Here is a 20,861-nt window from a genome sequence, read left to right as displayed (position 1 = left end):
ATATTATGAAGAAATAAATTTTTAAGGCAGTTTAGAAAATGCAGTGACACTGTTTTCATGTCTTAAATTTTCCCCACTTGCTAGGCTATATCGAGATGTCAAACATATTCTTCAATGCATACGATTATTGCCATTGGGTGATTTGAGTAAATCTGATACCCCAAACTGGGGTCAGCTGGATGAATTCTTGGTGAAAAGATTTGGAAATGATGCTGTTCAGTAAACTGTATTGTAAAGTAGCAATTCAATTCCTTCCGTGGGAAGGCTAACATACTTTGGAAGATATGGGGGTGATTTAAACCTTCTTCACTCTGCATTTTCGTGTAACACTAAATTGAGGTAATATTTTTGCTACTTTTTGTTCTTAGCTTACACACAAGAATTCTTGTTATCTTAATCATTTTAATTTCAAATAGGGACCCAGGAAAGCCACTAGGATCAGGCTAGTGGTGAGGGGCTTAAGTTGATTTAGATGAGGTCATCGGTTCAAACCTATTACCATTGTTATACCAAAAAAATAGGGGGTCTGTGGCTTGCCTGAATTTATGTTATTTCACTTTGAGGTGAATGATTCATCACTGTTGCCATGATAATATAATTTTTCTTAAAAGAATAGTATGCCAAATTTTAAGTTAATGTTCCGTGTAGCAAATAGTTAGGTGGACATGCTTAAATGATAACTAATCAAAATTAATGAAAATTATAGGATATGCACACAGGAACCTCTAAATATTTTCTCAGGTACTAGGTTGGGAATCAGTTGACTATATTAATGTCGCTTGCATGAAGTCTAACTGGCTGGTATGATAGGGTAGGTAGTAGACTTTTGATTAGTTTTTGTTTCGGCAGATAAGAATGAAAACAGAAACAAATAACAACAGTCTTATCCCATTAGGTGAGATCAGCTACATGAATCATGATACTATTAGGCTTAGTTAAAAACCAAATTCATCGAAATATTATTCACCTAAGATCTCTATTAATAACTTCTTCCAATGTCCTTGATCTATTTACCACTTTTCACAGGCTTAAAAATCATGTGATCTACTCTTCTTGCAGTGTTAAATATCTGACAGAAAGCCTCAAGTAGATTGTTTGTAAAATATGAACGGGGGATTAAATATTTTGTTGTGATGAGAGCATTATACACAAGTGTTCCTTAGCTTTCATTGACAGAATCTGAATTCCATTTTCTCTTTTTTTTTTTCAGGCCTTTGGTTGGTCTGTGGTAGATATACAAGGTAATGTATCATTTCTGAGCATTGTGCAGCCGTGGTTGGTCATTTAACAAGTTTTGTAGCAGTCGATGTCGATATTCAAATTCTTGGTTTGTCTCCATAATTGTAATGTTAAGTCGAAAATATATATGATTTAGCGAATGAATTAAGTTTTGTCCCCCCCACCCCAATCTATCTATCCCTTTGCTTCTTCAGCCATGGCTATCGATGCATCAATATGTACATGATTCGTGAAATCTATGGTGATATTACCGATTTGTGTGTTCTATTCAAGTGTATATTTGCGGTTCTCTTACAAGTTACAAGAAGTACCTACCTTCATTTGAGGATTTCTTTTTAGTTTTTCATGAACAACAAAACCTTCGCAATAGAATAAAGACAAATATACACCTTTGAAAGTGTTATGGTTAGAACCGGTGTCAAGAACGGAGAAGTGTTGACATGATATTTGCCCTAATCAAATAATAATTCAATGGTGGAGGAGGTGCATTTGATTGTGCTGAAATGGTAAGTAAGCATTAGGCAATGATACTGTCCATCTGTTATATAAATAAAAAGTTGTATTGTTAAATGTGCTATTGTAACATTAATATAGTTTTAAACTATGTTAAAAAATATTTTAAAAATTGAAGTACCTTTTCGTATAGTTAAAAACTAAACAATCGTATAGTTTGTTTCCTACATTTTTTTTCCTCTAGTATAGGACCGATTAATTTTATAGTATTGTTTTGGTTCCTCTTTAAACCATATTTTAATGAGTTGAATTATATGGATAAATAAGGGATAAAAATGCAAACAAGTGAAGCACAGGAATAAAATTAAACAAAAATTGGAGGCCAAAATTTAAATTAGTGGAACTGGGGGATTTAAACCTACTTCATTTTTTTTGTAAATTGCAAAAGAGATCTGTGGGACAGAAGAAAGGGTAAATTGAAGTAAAAAAAAATTACATTTCCCGTAGAAAATTAATCACCAATGTGATAATACACATGAAGGTATTTTAATGATCTATATAATACTATCAAAATTAAAGTCTTTTTTATATGTCAATAATATAGTGTTAACATAATCTGAATATATTTACATGAAAAGAAAACTTGTTAGTGAGGAGAAAAAGTTATTTTGTACATTATTTTGTTTCTGTTACTCTTGTTAAGGTTTTACATAAGAAATAATTTCTACGTCGCTTTCACATACAAGTTTTATTTTTAGTTTTGTTAGAGACGATAGGTATTTTTTTTTATTGAAGATAAGTTTTGTTAGAGACGATAAGTATTTTTAGTGTTAAGTTTTATATTAAAAAGTTAGTTCCCGTATGTTATTAATGTTGAACATACAAAGTGTTATCTAAAGAGTACAGTGGAAAACTTCCCGTAAAACTCCCATCTGTATACTTTACCATTAAGGTTGGAAAAATAATGAGCCAATCATGATTATTTTAGTGTTAGGTTTCAATTCCTTCCCTTTTTTTAACTAAGAATTATTTTTTATTAAAAAGTTTAGTTTTTTTTCTGCCAAATTTAGCTTCTTAAATAGTATTAACATAGTTAAACTATATTCATAAAAATTTATCTTTGACAACTGATATGTATTGTTTCATTAACGAGTTAATTTTCATAAATTTTTAAGTATAGCTAATAGAAAATAATCTTCTCTTTTAGAGTCAAATCAGTTGGTACCTCAAAATTTTGATAAATAACATTAAGACTAATGAAATTTTACGAAAACTAAGTATGCAAAATCCTTACATGCTTATCAAAGCAGTGTCTACTAAGCAAAACATTTATGCATTTTACCATGCTAAAACTTTGAATAGAGTCTGTTGTTTCAAGGTCAGGAAGCAATTTAAGACTAATTCCTTTGATAGGCTACAAGAAGATGAATAAAGTAAAAATACAAATAAATTTTTTTGAAAATTGTGTCCTTAACCTAAAAGGGAAGAATTATCAGGTGTTCTCGGACCATTATGGTTTTATATAATTTTCACACAACACATAATTAGTGTTATTAATTTTCTTTTGTAAATTGTAAAATTTAAATGTTTTATGTAAACATTGATTGAGACCACAAGTAGGTGATGATTCATAAGTATCTAATAATTTCTCCTTGAAAGGAGATGTCATAAAAAGAACCATAAAAATAATTGATAGGATGTCAATCTTAATATAACAACTTCACTTACAAATGCTATAACATAGAAGAAGTGACAACCAAACAAGAAGATAAAACTTGTCTACATGGAAGAATTCTCTTACTGGAAAAATAAGAGTATGAACAATTAAAGATTACCATTATAAAAAAAATGAAACACAAGAAGAGGGTTACACTCTGCTTTAAAAATATTTTTACAAACCATTTTCAAAATAATCACTTTGAAGTAAAGTAGATGCTAAACACAAGGAGTTCAATGGAGAAGGATGAAGCCCCATCCAGCTTGATGGTGCAAAACCAAGTTATGTAAACCTTTATTTTAAGTTAGAACCATTATATGACACAAGTGCAAGTATATATACAAGAGAGTAGATATTTTTATTTTGATTTGTGTTACTAACAAATACTACATTCAGTTATTGTTTATTACTAAGATTTTCGCTAAATAACTCTTGGAGTTGTTTTGAACACCGCTACTTCTAGAAACTCATCTCTACCCTTCATTTTTGATACACAATGACATCACCCATAATGAACTCAAGTCATAGATGTTAGAATTAATGTCTCATGTGAGAGATATATAACTTATGTAGGAACTAATAAATAAATAATTAATAATTCAGGACTAAATTGTAATTGGGTTAAATAGGAGAAGTTTTTAAAGGTAATTACTACTTGATGGGAGTATAAAAGGAGTTAATACCCATTAACGTGAAATAAAATCACTTTCCTAACAAAAAAATGTTCTCTCTAATCTCTAGCGATCACAAACGTATAGAGAGACAGAAAGAATAGTCAAGGGAGTCAAATCTTATTTCTCTCCTCTCCCAAGAAATCAAAGTGCACTGGAGAGAAACGTCATTATGGAGAAAGGCGCTCATTGTTTATCTATTATCTATTATTTGTGAGAATCATAGGTTTCAAGATCATGTTAATTTCTTATAATTGTTAATCTAGGAAATTCTTACAAATTTTACATGTGATATCAAAGCATGTGTTATGAACCCTTACAAATTTTACATGTGGTATCAGAGCATGTGTTATGAAATTTATAATTCTCCAAGAATGATTTATTTTCTTCCAATTATGCATGAACACTAATTATGAAATTTAGGGATTTTATTTTTTTTTATACAAATATGATATTTTGTAAATAAATAAAAAGGGAGATTGTTGATTTTTTTCCGAGAAAGTATAATATTAGAGAAAAAAGAAAGAAAGTGGGCAACAATGAATGTTGTTCCTTTTTATTGGAACGAAAAACAGTGCCTGTGTGTACGTTTCTTTATGTCCTTTGTTGTTCCCTTTCTTTGAAAAAAAAAAAAAACAACGAGCGCCTGTATGTACGTAGGGGTGAATTCTTTGGAATTATTATTTGCAACCCACTTGCTCATTTTTTTTTCTGAATATTATTATTAAATGTGATTAAAGGATTGAAAGTTTATGCCCTGTAATTAAATTAACGTAAATGCTTTAAAATTGTCGGTAGCAGTAAATATGTATATGATATACATTTGCTTCAATATGATTGAATTTCTATTATTTTATTGGTTATAATGTGAATGTATGGTACTTATTTGGCCTGGAATGAAATAAATAAATTGGCTATGAGTTGTTAATAGCAATAAGTATGTGCAGGTCATATATTTAGTTGGAATTAAATGTATGATGAATTTGTTAGTCACTAAAGTGACCAAATTTATAAGTTTATTTAATTCCAAATTAATAATTATTCCAATTACTCATAAAATAATGAATGCTAAATTATATGATTGTTGGTTTATGGGTAATTGAAATTCATTGTTATAAGGCATTTATGGATCGCCCAAAGGTTGATTAGTTGTTCTTATAATTAATGAATATAATTGTAAGTGATTTGTGTGTGTCATTGGTTTTATTTATATACCCAAAGGTAATAGGTACTACTAATTGGTGCATACTTAATTGCCAAATAATGCTAAAAAATTTATTAGCATCGTCATGTTTGTATGTTGTGTGTTGGTGTATCACTCAAAGGAGAACATCGATATGCATTGACCGTTATCTGAATTAATCATATGTATGACATGTGTTTTATGTCTCAAAACACTTATGTGAATTTTATTATGCAATACATATTCCCAATTCACTAAATTCTCATGTATCACTTGTGTCAATTTTAATGGTGTTAACTTCTCTAACTGGAATGAGCAAGTCTAATTTCACCTCGGTGTTTTGGATCTTGATCTTGCTATGTTGGAAGAAAAGTCTGTTACTATTACTGATGTTAGTAGCAATGAAGAGAAAGTCCATTATAAATATTGGGAAAGATCTAAGAGACTCGGCCTAATGTTGATGAGAATGACTGTTGCAGACAGTATTAAGACAACTCTCCCTAAAATTGAAAGTGTTAAAAGTTTATGAGGTTAGTGGAAGAGCGCTTTCAAACAACTGATAAGTCTATTGCTAGGACATTAATGAGTACATTGACCACCATGAAATTTGATGGTTCATGTACTATGTATGAACATGTCATTGAGATGACAAACATTACAACAAGACTAAAGACCTTAGGAATGACTATGAATGAGAACTTCTTTGTTTAGTTTATTTTGAACTCATTATCGTTTGAGTATGACCCGTTCCAAATGAGCTATAATACCATGAAAGATAAATGGAATGTGCATGAATTGCACAATATATTAGTTTAGGAAGAAACAAGGCTTAAGAATCAAGGAAGTCACTCAGTCCATTATGTAAGCCACCAAGGGAATCAAGGAGCTGAAAAAAAATTTATGAAGAAGTATGATAAAGGCAAAGGGTCACTAAAGATCAATGACGACTCTTTGCAAATCCAGAAGAAGGTATCAAAGGGCAATAATTGTCAATTTTGTGGGAAATCTGGACATTTCTAGAAGGATTGCCTAAAGTGTAAGTCTTGGTTTGAAAAGAAAGGTGAGCTTAATGCTCATGTATGTTTTGAATCAAACTTAACTGAAGTTTCCCATGATATATGGTGGATTAATTCTAGATGTATGACTCATGTTTCTAACACTATGCAGGGATTCCTTACCATCCAAATCATAAGCTCAAATGAGAAGTTCATCTTCATGGAAAATAGAGTGAAAGCTCCAGTGGAAGCAGTCGAGACTTATTGTTTAAAACTCAACATGGAACATCATTTAGATTTACTGAAAACTCTTTATGTACCTAGTTTATCTAAGAATTTAGTTTCATTATCTAAACTCGATGTTACTGGATACTCTTTTAATTTTGGTAATGGATGTTTAAGTTTATTTAAGCATGATCATCTCATTGGTACTGGTGTTCTTTGTGATGGTTTATATAAATTGAAATTAGATGGTTTGTATGTTGAAACCGTTTTAACTCTGTATCATAATGTTGGCACACTAAACGTAGTTTAGTGAATGAACGATCTGTTTTCTTGTGACATAAACGTTTAGGTCGCATTTCTAGAGAAAGGATGGAAAGATTAATAAAGAATGAAATTTTTCCTGATCTAGATTTTACGGATCTAAATATTTGTATGGATTGTATTAAGGGAAAACAAATAAAACATACAAAGAAAGGAGCTACAAGAAGCACTCAGCTTCTTGAAATTGTGCATATTGATATTTATGGACCTTTCAAAGTTAATTCTTTCGGAAAGGAAAGATACTTTATCACCTTTATTGATGACTACTCACGTTACGGTTATGTCTACTTACTACATGAGAAATTCCAGACAGTGGATGCCTTAGAAATTTACTTGAATGAAGTAGAAAGACAATTAGACAGAAAGGTGAAAGTTATTAGGTCTAATAGAGGTGGTGAGTATTACGGAAGATACGGTGAAACTGGACAACATCGAGGTCCATTTACTAAATTCCTTCAAAAATGTGGCATTTGTGTGTAATACACAATGCCTGGTACAACACAACAAAATGATGTATCAGAAAGGCGTAATAGAACTTTAATGGATATGGTTAGGAGTATGTTAATCAATTCAACTTTACTCGTATCTTTGTGGATGTATGCCTTGAAAAATGTCATGTATTTGTTGAATAGGGTTCCTAGTAACACAACTCCAAAGACACTTTTTGAACTGTGGACAAATAGGACACCTAGTATAAGGCACCTGCTTGTTTAGGGTTGCCAGGCAGAAATAAGGATTCATAATCCACAAGAAAGAAAATTGGATGCAAGAACAATCAGTGGATATTTCATTGGTTATCCAGAAAAATCAAAGGGGTATATTTTTTATTGTCCTGATCATAATATGAGAATTGTCGAAACTAGAAATGCAAGGTTCATTGAAAATGATGAAATTGGTGGGAGTGCAGTTCCACAAGATGTGGAAATTAAAGAAGTTAGAGTGCAAGTCCTTGTAGCTTATGCCTCTAACAATAAGGTGATTGCTCCTTTAGTTGTTGTTCAAAAAAATAATGAAGAGGAGCAGCACAATAATGAGCCCATGATACATAATGAACCTATTGTGAAAGAACCACAAGAAGTAGCATTAAGGAGGTCTCAAAGATAAACGAGACCAGTTATTTCAAATGACTATGTGGTATATCTATATGAAATATAAATAGACTTAAGTATTCCATGTGCATCAATTGTTGTTGCATCTACCATGGAAGCTGAATTTGTAGCATGTTTTGAGGCTACGATTCAGGCTAATTGTTTGCGGAACTTTATTTCAGGGCTTGGAATTGTCGACAGTATTGCTAGGCCGCTGAAAATGTATTGATATAACTCCACAACATTATTTTCTCTAAGAATGACAAGTACTCTAAGGGTGCTAAGCATATGGAATTGAAGTACTTTGTCGTAAATGACAAAGTTCAGAAACAAAGAGTGTTAATAGAACATATTAGTACAAACTTTATGATAAATGACCCTTTGAATAAGGGATTATCGCCCAAGACATTTATAGATCATGTTGAAAGTATGTGCATTATTGTTATTGATGATCATTAAGTGTAATTTACCTTATGCATTTAAGTGACACTCTAAGCTCATTTATGATATGTTTCAGATTACATGTTCTCTATGTTTTCATGCATGTTTGTGTTAGAGTAATGTTAACAAGTTTTGTCTTAAATAAAGACATCTAATGGTCATATTAAGGAGAATACTAATTTGTAGTAGATAGAAGGGACTATGTTGATTAAGTGATGTACAACTGTCATGACTCGAATTGGTTCCTATTCTTAAGCATGAAATTATGATGTACCCAATGTATAGAACGGTTTAGTCATTTTAATGCGCATTATGTTAGTTTAATATATTTATTTATTTAGTACATAATGTTTGTTAAGGTCACATGAGCCAAGTGAGAGAATGTTAGAATTAATGCCTCATGTGAAAGACATGTGATTTATGTAGGGACTAATAAATAAATAATTAATAATTAAGGATTAAATTGTAATTAGATTAAATAGGAGAAATTTCTAAAAATAATTGTTACTTGATGGGAGTAGTGGTTATAAGAGGGGTTAATACCCACTAACTTGAAATAAAATTTCCTTCCTGACAGAAAAATGTTCTCTCTAATCTTTAGTCATCACAAACGTAGAGAGAGACAGAAAGAATAATCAAGGGAGTGAAATCTTGTTTCTCTCCTTTCCTAAGAAATCAAAGTGCACCAACTTCTACTTCTTCATTTACCCAAAGCAGCTCAAGATCAACCCCCTCCAAGTTGGGGGAGGGATGTTGTACGCGGCCTTACCCTTGCATATGCAAAGAGGCTGTTTCCGGATTCGAACCCATGACCAACAAGTCACCAAGGCACAACTTTACCGCTGCACCAGGGTTCGCCCTCAATTATTCTAATTAAATTCTAATAAAAATGTATAAATAAGTGAAATAAATATTTTTTATATTGAATTGTACATTGTGATTATTTTGGAATGCTGAATTGCGTGTGTTTTTGAAAATGCTAAATTGTGTATTTTAATTATAACGTGAGCAATATATTAATTTTGTTACATTCTAATTAAAATTCATACTATAAAATAAAAATATAAATACATGTGTTTAAGACAGTAATTATGTTCTTCTAAAAAAACAGTAATTATGTATGCAATTGTTTGTGGATAAATTAGATTGGATTGTTTCTATATTTTTCAAACTCCAATACAAGGTACTTATACTAAAAAATGTGTAAAAAAAATAGTTATTTTATTTGATAAAAAGAAATTATAAAAAAGTATGATTATAATTTTTTTTATTTGAAAATTATCTTAGTTCTAATTTCTAAAGAAAAAAAGTTTATGTATTGTGTAAAATAATTTTATATCATCATTCAATCATAATTTCACAATAATATTATTGGTATATAGTGATTAAACTCATTTTTTAAATAATTATTATAAAATTTAACAAATTATTACGGTACAAATCAATAATATAAAAAATTTTATAATATTAAATTAAGAAAGTGTCATGAAGGTATCCTCTTAAGCATTCGTTAATATATAAGATATATATTAAGACGCGATATGTAAGTTAAAATTTGTGCGAAAGGATAGTTTACCCGTTAGATGTATTGACATTAAAATCAAAGGTTAAAGGTTAAGATAAATATGGACTGTTGGTAAATATTTGTTTTATAATTTAAAATTTATAAAAATATATTACTCATATTAATTTTGTTTTTATAAAATAAAATATTTGTTTTAAAATCCGTTATTATTTTCTATCTTTTCTATAAAAAAAATTTGAGTGGGTCAATGCATATTGTTACGTGTTTGCTTTTGTTTTGATGCTGGTTTCCAACAACGGTCATGTAGTTTAACTTTGAGATTCTTTATTGTTGTATAAAAGGTATATATATATATATATATATATATATATATATATATATATATTTCCTCCTCTCTAGAAAAGACACAAGCTTAATAAATAATTTGTTTTCTTTCTCTCTAAACTTTGTATTTTCCTTATTTATAGAAAAATTATTTTTGAACATAACCAACAGGTTGTCGCATCTTGAGAGAGGAGCGCAATCAGATTTTTCTATCAGTGTAGTAGGGGCATTTTCTCTCTAAGGATATCGTTTGAGTGTTTCAACCCAGGTTAATTAAAAAAATTTCCCTTAAATTATTTTCTTTTGTGCTTATTGTATGATAGATTGCATTGTTGATTCATGTTTTGTTAACTAAAGTTATTTTTCTACTATTGTTTTGTTATTTAGTTTAAGACTTTGTATTTTCTTCACATTTATTTCTTTTATTTTATTTTAATTTTCTAACCATCTTAGAGAGAGAAACTAACTTCTTGTATAATATTTTCTGCAGTAACATTCTATTTTATCAAGATGTCTGTAATGGATATGATTGAGTCCATTTCTAGTAAGTTTGGAAAATTAATGAATGAAAACACAATGTATTATGTTTCATTAAAAATGTTTTTGTTATATTATTTCATTTCCTTAAATTTTAAATTAGTGGGAGATTGTTGGAAAATAATTTCTTAGAATTTAAAATTAAAATTAAAATATATTTTGTTTATCAATCATGTTTTGTAAAGATAAAATACTTTTAGAATTAGTCTATGTCATCTCATTACCTCTATTTATATATTAATTTTAGGAAATTATCTTTTACCTAGTCAAATTCCTTTGTGAACTTACAAGTCTTTATAATTAGGAAGTTTGCTGTTTGGTTTTTAATTTTTGTTGTTTAATGTTATTGCTGCAAGTATTTTGTTGCTACATGTTGGTGACTGGTTACCTCTATATATGTAGCTCATTGCTAAAATAAATAAATAAATAAACATGTGAAAATACAATACACAAAGCAATAAAATGAATACTTGGGTGAAACTTTATATTCTGCATGTCATATTCTTACTATGGTACCTTATAATTTTATTTTATTTTTATAAACCCCTTTATGAGTTATGAAAAAAAAGAGAATCACATATGAAATATCTTAAATTGTGGGGTGTCTTGCAAATGTTAACATTCCTATTAATAAGAAAAAAAAATTAGACCAAAAACTGTAGATTGTGTTTGTTGGATATTCTTTGCATAATACTACTTATAGATTCTTGGTTATTAATTTAGAACTGTCCAAAATTTCTAATGATACTATTATGGAATCTAGAGATGTCACTTTCTTTGAAAATGTTTTTTCTTTAAAAAATAAATTGTCTAAATTTGTTTGTGATACTACTTGGTCTAATTTATCATCTAGTAGTAATGCTAATAAAGACATTGTTTTTGAACCTAGGAGGAGTTAAAGATTTGAAAAAGTTAAGGATTTTGGTTCTAAATTTTGTTCTTTTCTATTTGAAGATGATCCTAAAACTTATGGTGAGGTCATGAGGTCTATTGATGCACCTTTTTGGAAAGAAACTATTATTGATGAAAATAGTTATCTTAAAACTAATAAAACTTGCTTTCTTACTGATCTTCCCAATAATTGTAAAAGTAAATGTTGTAAGTGGATTTTCCAAAAAAAAATTAAGAACTGATGGATCTATAGAAAAATTTAAGGAAAGACTTGTTGTGATTGGTGTTAGGAATTTTATAATTCCTAATTAATTAATATGGGCTGCATATTATATTATAACATTTATATTAGTTATTTGCATCTAAATGGGTTCAATATAAAGTGATCTATTTAAGTGAGCCCATTAGACTGCCAGAAAATTGATATGGGCTTAATGAGCGGAAACCAGTTTGGCCCATTAGGGGATAATGGAAACCCTAATAGGTTTAAAACATAAGGCATGGTTATGATCCCCAATACACCAAAATCAACAAACAATTTCTCCTCTCCCCATCTGAAGAGAAAACGAAGGTCCCATAAGGAAGAAGGTGATTTGGTTGAGGAAGGTCATTAAACCAATTGTTTGTGACCACTATCAAATTCCGCTGCGTGTTAATCAAGCTCTATGGATCCAGGTATTCCTTAAAACCTTTTGATAATCTAACGTAATGTGTTATGGTGCTCATGTGGTATTTTATAAAGTTTATTAAAAATTCCCAACAAGTGGTATCAGAGCCTCCATTACTGTTAGATTATTGGGATTTAAAGCTTTGCTTAATATGTATTATATCTGGATCATTTTATTTATATGAACCCTAATTTTATTTTGGAGAGAAACTATTTTGATCAATAAAATTGTAAAACCCCTAAATTTATGTGTTATGGTCATAAAGTTTTTCTCCTCTTTAGAATTAATAAAAGGCCTCTACACTTGATTTACGGTTGTATAATTTTTTTTTTGTTGCATTTGCTGGCATATTATTCTATTTGGAATAAAGGTTTTACGTATTTGGTGTTGGCATTTAGTACGTGACACAATTTCATAAATATATATATTTTTTGTTTATATGAATAAGTAATAAGACAATGGTCTTTTGTCTTATATGAATAAATTTTTTTTTGCCAACTGTTTTTTTTTATGAAATGGTGATAAGCTGATAATTTATGTTATTCATGTGGTTGGTATAAATTTGTGATAGTATCGTGATATGTTTGTTTCGGGTGCGTAATTAGTTTACCATGATGTAATTTTTCAAACATTTACTGTTATCACAATTGGGTGCAAATTTAACCATTACAGATCTTTTCCATTTATTTGTGTGTCATGTAATTTTAATTAAATTGATTGAACCATTATGTTGCCAAAGTAACTTCTATTATGTAAATTGATTTAATTAAATTGCATGGATGTTAGTATGAAATTATCTACGCGAATTGTGCTCGGCCCAAAGGAAGACACAATTTGGCCAAATAATAACATACTTGAGATGATAAATATGTGACAATTATTAAGTTTTTTTTATGAGAATAATAGTCAGTCCAAAGAAAGGGTATTATTTGTCAGAATTAATTGTCAATATTTGATCATTGCGTTGAGAGTGCCAATTACAAATTAATTTCTTTGTCCAAAGACTAGAATTAATGTTGTGTTGGGTATCTTGTGATGGATCTGTTATGGGAAATATTTGCATGTCTTGTTATATATTTACTTTATATGACTTACTTGATTATTTGTGAACATGTTATTTTTTTTTGTTCTCTGTTTAGTTAATATTACCAGTGCTGCAAATGTTACTGCCCAAGTGAATTCTATCCCAATGCTAAATGGGACAAATTTTAAGGTCTGGAAGGAAGCCGTAGAAATTGTTCTTGGCTGTATGGATTTGGACTTAATGAGGTAAAAATTGAGAAGTTGGATCGGTCCAACCGAATGTGCCTTATGATCATGAAGCACTCTATTCCAGAGGCGTTTCGGGGTTCTATTTCCGAGGGTCAAAGTGCAAAGAAATTCCTTGAGGAAATTGAGCAATACTTTGCCAAAAATGAAAAGGCGGAGACGAGTAACCTTTTGGCCAAACTCATCTCTATGAAGTATAAAGGTAAAGGAAACATAAAGGAGTACATTATGGAGATGTCCAATCTCGCATCAAAACTCAAGTCACTTAAGTTAGAGCTTGGTGAAGACCTGCTCGTGCACTTGGTTTTGACCTCGCTTCCTGCACACTTTGGGCAATTCAAAGTGAGCTATAACACTCAGAAGGACAAATGGTCCCTCAATGAGCTTATATCTCACTGTGTGCAAGAGGAGGAGAGGTTGTAGAGAGATAGGACTAAAAGTGCTCACTTGACTTTGACCTCTTAGAATAAGAAAAAGAAGAAGACTAAGGGTGTTGTGGAAGGGACTTCTCAGCAAAAGAAGCAAAATAAGGATGAGGAATTTACTTGTTACTTCTACAAGAAGTCGGGACACATGAAGAAAGAGTGTCCCAAGTATGCCGCATGGCGTGTGAAGAAAGGTAAATTTCTTACTCTAGTTTGTTCAGAAGTTAATTTGGCTTTTGTACCTAAAGATACTTGGTGGGTAGATTCTGGTGCTACTACTCACATAAGTATGACTATGCAGGGTTGCCTGTGGAGCCAACCACTAAGTGATGATGAAAGATTCATCTTTGTGGATGATGGCAAGAAGGTTGCAGTGGAACCTATTGGAACTTTTAGATTACATTTGAAAACTGGATTTTATTTTGATTTGTTTAAGACTTTTGTTGTACTGTCTTTTAGACGGAATTTGATTTCTATTTCTAGTTTGGACAAATTTGTATTTTCTTGTTCATTTGGAAATAATAAAGTTAGTCTCTACCAAAATTCAAATATGCTTGGTTCTGGTTCTTTAATTGATAATCTTTACATGTTTGATGTTGTTAGTTCCTATAATGAAATACTGCAAATAAGTTCACATGGTACAAAATGAAAAATTGAATGAGAATTCAGCCACCTTATGACATAAGCGTTTGGGCCATATCTCTAAACAAAGAATTCAGAGACTTGTGTTGGATGAAATTCTTGACCCTTTGTATTTATTAGACTTTGAGGTTTGTATTGAATGCATAAAGGGAAAACGAACAAACATAAGGAAATTAGGTGTCGAAAGAGCTAAAGACATCTTGGAACTAGAGCATATAGACATTTGTGGTCATTTTTCTACAATTTCTTGGAAAGGCCAAGCATTAAACATTTGCACATTTGGGGTTGTCCAGTTGAGGCACGGCCTTATAGGCCATATGAAAGAAAGTTGGACTCAAGAATAATTAGTTGTTATTTTGTTGGCTATGTTGAACGCTCTCAAGGCTATAAATTTTACAATCCCACCTTAATCTTCTTTCGAGATGGGAAATGCGAGATTTCTTGAGGAAGTTGAGTTTGGGAAGGAAGAGAACATAAAGAATGTTGTCTTTGAGGAAGAACCTATTATTTACAGTGATCAAGTCCTCATACCTATTACTATTCAAGACACAACTTCGGTAATAGAAGACAATGTTCAAACTATTGACATTGTTCCGGAACAAGACAACAATGAGGTTCCCCCTCAAATACCTTTAGAGCAACCTCAACAACCTCAAGAAGTGTCATTAAGGAGATCCATTAGAAAGAGGAGAAATGCAATCTCAAATGATTATATTATATTTCTCCAAGAACATAAGGATGGTGTTGGTTTAACAGAGGATGATCCAATCAACTTCTGTCAAGCTATGCACAGTTCTAACTCTCAAAATTGGATTGATGCCATGAAGGATGAGATGAAGTCTATGAATGACAATGAATTTTGGAATCTAGTTGAATTGCCTGAAGGTGTGAAACCTATTGGTTGTAAATGGATATTTAAAGGGTAATATCAAGAGATATAAGGCTCGTCTAGTTGCTAAAGGCTTTTCTCAGAAGGAAGACATTGACTATAAAGAAACATTTTCTCTAGTATCTTTAAAGGATTCTTTTGGTTAAATTATGTAATTTTAACAAAATTTGTGTAATTTTAAGACCTCTCATTTATTGTATTAAATTATCTTGTATTTTTGGTTAAATTGATTGAAACAACATGTTGCCAAAGTAACCTTTGTTGTGTAAATTTATTTGATTGAATTTACATGGATGTTGCATGAAATTATTCATGTGAATTGTGTTCGGCCCAAAGGAAGACACAATTTGACAGAATAATTACATGCTTGCAATGGTAAACATGTGGTGATTATAAATAGTGTGATTTTCCATGTGAATAATGAAATGTTCAAAGACAATCATTATTTGACCGGAATAATCATCATATAAGTTTTCCATGTGAGCAATGAAGTGTCCAAAGACAACCTTTGTTTGACAGGACTTATCACCAATGTTTGATCAATGCATTGAGAGTACCACTTGCAGTTAGTCTTTTTCAATCCAAAGATTGAGGATTAATGGTGCGCTAGGTATCTTGTTTGGGTCTTGAAATTTACCATAAAGATTATTTGTGCATTGCATGTTTGTTCTCTTCTTTAATTGTTGTTGTTGTTACTACTATGGTTTAAATTACTCATATTATGTGAATCTCAAATCTACTTGTGTAAAATTTAGAGTTTGAAAATGGAGTCCTAAAGTGATATATGAGTAATCTTGGTATGTAACACTAGAAGTAGTGAAGCGCATTATGCGTTAATTGAAGAGAACAAGAAACTACGTGTTTTCATATCAAAAGTTTAGAAGTTTAGAGATCATTGGATATTCTGACTTCTATTTTTCAGAATGTTTTAATAGCAATCACTTCACATAAGGATTCACATTTGACCATGTTGGTGGAGTTAATATTTTGCTATGAGACATTATACTAGAATTTATGATTGCTAAATTATTGTAACTGACTTGCTTGTTGTCGCCAACATTAAGTAGCCATCAGGTGTTTATTGAGACAATATCTTAGCAGTCTTATTAAGGATTCAACCAAATAAAAGTTTGTTGACATAAAGTATTTGGTTGTTAAATAAAGAATCCAGAAAATATAGATTTGTATAGAACATATAGGAACTCATTCCATGCTAGTTAATCCACTTACTAAAGGTATGACACTAAAGTTTTTTTTTTCACGAGCACATTGCTCATATGGGTATAATTCCTGATAGTACCTTAGTTTAGTGGGAGTCTTACTCATGTTCTATATCTTACGGTTTACAAACATTTTTGTTATTTGGATTTTCTGCAAAAATAAAGTTGATGTTTATCATTATATTTTGAGTTTGTTTTATGTGCAATATTTGTATTGCATTTTGGATTGATCTCTATAAAGAATAAAGTTTGGACTAGTTGGAAATAGACATGATTAAGATCACATTGTATGTAATTTCCATGCCGCTTATCCATATTTGATCTATGTCATCGAGTATGAGTAACAGTGGTGATCATTGTGGCTAAGTCAAGCTAAATTGTGATGAAAACTGCAGTGGTTTCCTATTGCCATATGAGATGGACCAGATTGTATAAAAGAAGTCTAAAAGTAAATAAAATACGGTTGCACGCCTAAAGAATTTTGTGATATAAATGTCTAAGGTTAATATGAAGCCTAAGTGGGAGATTGTTAGGAATTTTATAATTCCTAATTAATTAATATGGGCTGCATATTATATTATAACATTTATATTAGTTATTTACATCTAAATGGGTTTAATATAAAGTGGTCTATTTAAGTGGGCCCATTAGACTGTCAGAAAATTAATATGGGCTTAATGAGCGAAAACCAGTTTGACCCATTAGGAAATAATGGGAACCCTAATAGGTTTAAAACATAAGGCATGATTATGGTCCCCAATAAACCAAAATCAACAAACAGTTTCTCATTTCCCCATCTGAAGAGAAAATGAAGGTCCCATAAGAAAGAAGGTGATTTGGTTGAGGAAGGTCATTAAACCAATTGTTTGTGACCACTGTCAGATTCCGCTGCATGTTAATCAAGCTCTATGGGTCCAAGTATTCTTTAAAACCTCTTGATAATCTGACGTAATGTGTTATGGTGCTCATTTGGTATTTTATAAAGTTTATTGAAAATTCCCAACAATTGGTTGTAAACAAATAAAGGATGTAGATTTCTTTGATACATATTCTCCTGTTTCTAAAGTTACTACTTTAGAGTTTTAATTGCACTTGCTTGTGTTTTTAATTTAGAAATTCATCAAATGGATGTAAAAACTGCTTTTTTAAATGGTGACTTAAAAGAAGAAATTTATATGAGCCAACTTGAAGGCTTTGTAGAACTGGGTAAAGAAAAGAAAGTTTGTAAACTTGTTAAATTTTTATATGATTTGGAACAAGCTCCAAAGCAATGACATGAAAAGTTTGATCAAGTTGTTCTTTCGTATGGTTTTCAAATCAATAGTAGTGATAAATGTGTGTATGTGAAACAATTTGATGATAGTGGATGTGTCATTTTATGTTTGTATGTGGATGACATATTGATATTTGGTAGTAATATGCATTTCATAAATGATGTGAAGTCTTTCTTGTCTAGTAATTTTGATATGAAGGACCTTGGTCCTATATATGTGATTTTGGGTATTAGCTTATAAAGAAAAATGATGACATGATTTTAATCTAATCACATTATGTTAAAAAGTTGTTGAAGACGTTTAATTATTTTGATGTGAAACATGTTTCTACTCCTTATGACTCATCCATTAAGTTAAAGAAAATTTTGAGTAAAGGAATTTCTTCACATAAATTATTGGTTCTTTGTTGCATTTGACAAACTTCTCTAGGCCTGACATTGCATATGCAATTGGTAGATTAGGAAGGTATATTAATAATCTTGAACATTCTCATTGGATTGCATTAGAAAGAGTTTTTAGATGCTTAAAAGGAACCATTAATTATGTCATTCATTATACATGTTTTCCTCCAGTAATTAAGGGGTTTAGTGATGCAAATTGAATTTCTGATTCTGATGAAACAAAATCGACAATGGTTATGTCTTTACTTTAGCTGGTGGTGCAATATCATAGAAATCTGTTAAACAAATTGTTATTTCACGTTCTATCATGGAAGCATAAATTATTGCTTTAGATACTACTACTAGTGAGGCTGAGTTTCTTAAAATTTGTTATGTGATTTGTCATTATTGAATAATTATATACCTCCTATTTCAGTGTCTCATGATAGTCAAGTTGCTATATCTAAAGTTACTAGCAAAAATTTTAATGAAAAAAGAAGACACTTAAGAGTGAGACATAAGTCTATCAGAAATTTGGTTTCTCATGGTGTCATTTCTCTTGACTTTGTCAGGTCAAAAAACAATATTATGGATCCTCTTACAAAATGGTTGATGCGCCAACAAGTACTTGAGTTGTCGAGGGGAATGAGACTAGAGCCCATTATTTAGTTACAACAATGGACACTCATCTCTGTGTGATTGGTGTTCCTATGAATGAAGTTCAACGAGTAACAACGAAATTGCTTGTTGACTAAAGTACACCAAAATAAAATTTTGTGAAGTTATTCTGTTTCTCATTCCTATGACGAGATGTATTATAATTGTGGCAATATTAAGGTTGAGGTATTTATATATGTGTATTTTTGGTAAAAAAAAAAAAAAAACCTCTTAATAAATCCGATGACAATTATTGTAGGGGTGAGGGTCACATACCATGAGGATTCACCTAGTAAGTGTAGTGGTGGGACCGCCACTGTGAGATATGGACTAATCTCTAAGTGACACTCATGAAACAAGATACATGCACAAGGCCATGTAACACCCTACCACTGATTAAAACCTAAAAGAACGTCAATATTGTAGGAATTGTGCACTAAAGTTCGGTTAAAGAAGGTGTAGTTCAAGACAATTAAGCTACTACATTTTTCTTGGGCGGAAGTTCATAAACACTAAGTATAAGGCTCAAACCCGGAAGGTTCCTTATACTGAAATACAATATCACATGCTCTTTCTTTTACATTTCTATAGCAATTATTTTTAAAAAAATATTTTAAAATTTTAAATTATGTGGGGGAATGTTAGTAAATATATATTTTATAAATTAAAATTTATAAAAATATATTACTCATATTAATTTTGTTTTTATAAAATAAACTATTTGTTTTAAAATTTGTTACGTAAAATTAGATTTTCTATCTTTTCTAAGATTTTGCTTTGAGTAGGTCAATGCAGGTTGTTACATTTGTTTTGATCTGCACGTTGGTTTCTAACAATCACATAGTTTTAGTTTGAGATTTTTTGTTGTTGTATAAGGGGGATCAATGTCTATATATATCTCTTTCCTCCTCTCTAGAAAAGACACAAGCATAATAAACAATTTATTTTATTTCTCTCTAAATTTTGTCTTTTCCTTTCTTATAAAAAAATTATTTTTGAGAGCAAGAGCATTGGTGTTTAGAAGGTTCGGGGATTCTTTCGCTGCACATTATCAGAACCAACTAGTTGTTGTATCTTGGGAGATGAGCGCAATCAAATTTTCCTACCAGTGCATTAGGGGTGTTTTCTTTCTAAGGATATCGTTTGTGCGCTTCAACCCAGGCTAATTAAAAATTTATCCCTTAAATTATTTTCCTTTGTGCTTATTATATGATATATTGCATTGTTGATTCATGTTTTGTCAACTGAAGTTATTTTGCTACTGCTGTTTTGTTATTTAGTTTAAGGCTTTGCATTTTCTTCTCATTTATTTCTTTTATTTTATTTTAATTTTCTAACAATGGACTACAAATGGAATTGTCCACACCAGATAAAATAAAAAAACATGAGCTTTTTCTTTTCTTTTTTCTCTCTCGTCGGAGCTTTTCCCTTAAGTCTCCAACCACCCCTCTTTCTCTGACACCACCCATCACTATTGCCACTGCAAATTCTGCTTCACCGTCGTCGTCACTACCCAATGGAGGAAGACAAAGCTTCCCTCTTTTTCACCAATGAACATCAAGCATCATCACTAGATATGCGATCGAAAACAAAGAAATCGACAAAATCTCATATCTAAGATCGAAAATGAAACAATCATTAGATCTGGATTCGATACCAAGGACACTGGGAACAAATGGTTTCTCTTCAATGACAGCAACGACGATCCTATAGGTAGTGACAATGGAGGGTTTTGTGGTGGTGACTGCAAGGATGATACCAGAGAGATGGGGGGTGGTTGGAGACCATAAAGGGAGAAGGGTAAGGGAGAAAGCGCAATGAGAACCA

General features: G+C 30.9%; 2 protein-coding genes across 2 annotated transcripts in view; both read left to right on the top strand.

Moving 5' to 3' along the window:
• The window catches only part of LOC114367799 (vacuolar protein sorting-associated protein 54, chloroplastic-like), a 65,011-nt gene extending 63,478 nt beyond the window's left edge, over nt 1-1,533 (top strand). Inside the window, exons 18-19 of the mRNA XM_028324997.1 lie at nt 85-339; nt 1,211-1,533. Coding sequence (XP_028180798.1) covers nt 85-223 — 139 coding nt within the window. The 3' untranslated portion in view covers nt 224-339; nt 1,211-1,533. The remainder of the gene's footprint in view (nt 1-84; nt 340-1,210) is intronic.
• A 12,062-nt stretch (nt 1,534-13,595) lies between these two features.
• Nucleotides 13,596-13,970, top strand: LOC114368149. The gene has a single exon (XM_028325490.1). The coding sequence runs from the start codon at nt 13,596-13,598 to the stop codon at nt 13,968-13,970; it is 375 nt and encodes a 124-aa protein (XP_028181291.1).
• The last annotated feature ends 6,891 nt before the right edge of the window (nt 13,971-20,861 follow it).

This window comes from Glycine soja, chromosome 9 (assembly GCF_004193775.1).
Source record: "Glycine soja cultivar W05 chromosome 9, ASM419377v2, whole genome shotgun sequence".
Classification (NCBI taxonomy): domain Eukaryota; kingdom Viridiplantae; phylum Streptophyta; class Magnoliopsida; order Fabales; family Fabaceae; genus Glycine; species Glycine soja.
Note: the sequence above shows the minus strand (reverse complement) of the source record. Positions and strands in the feature narration are given on the sequence as shown.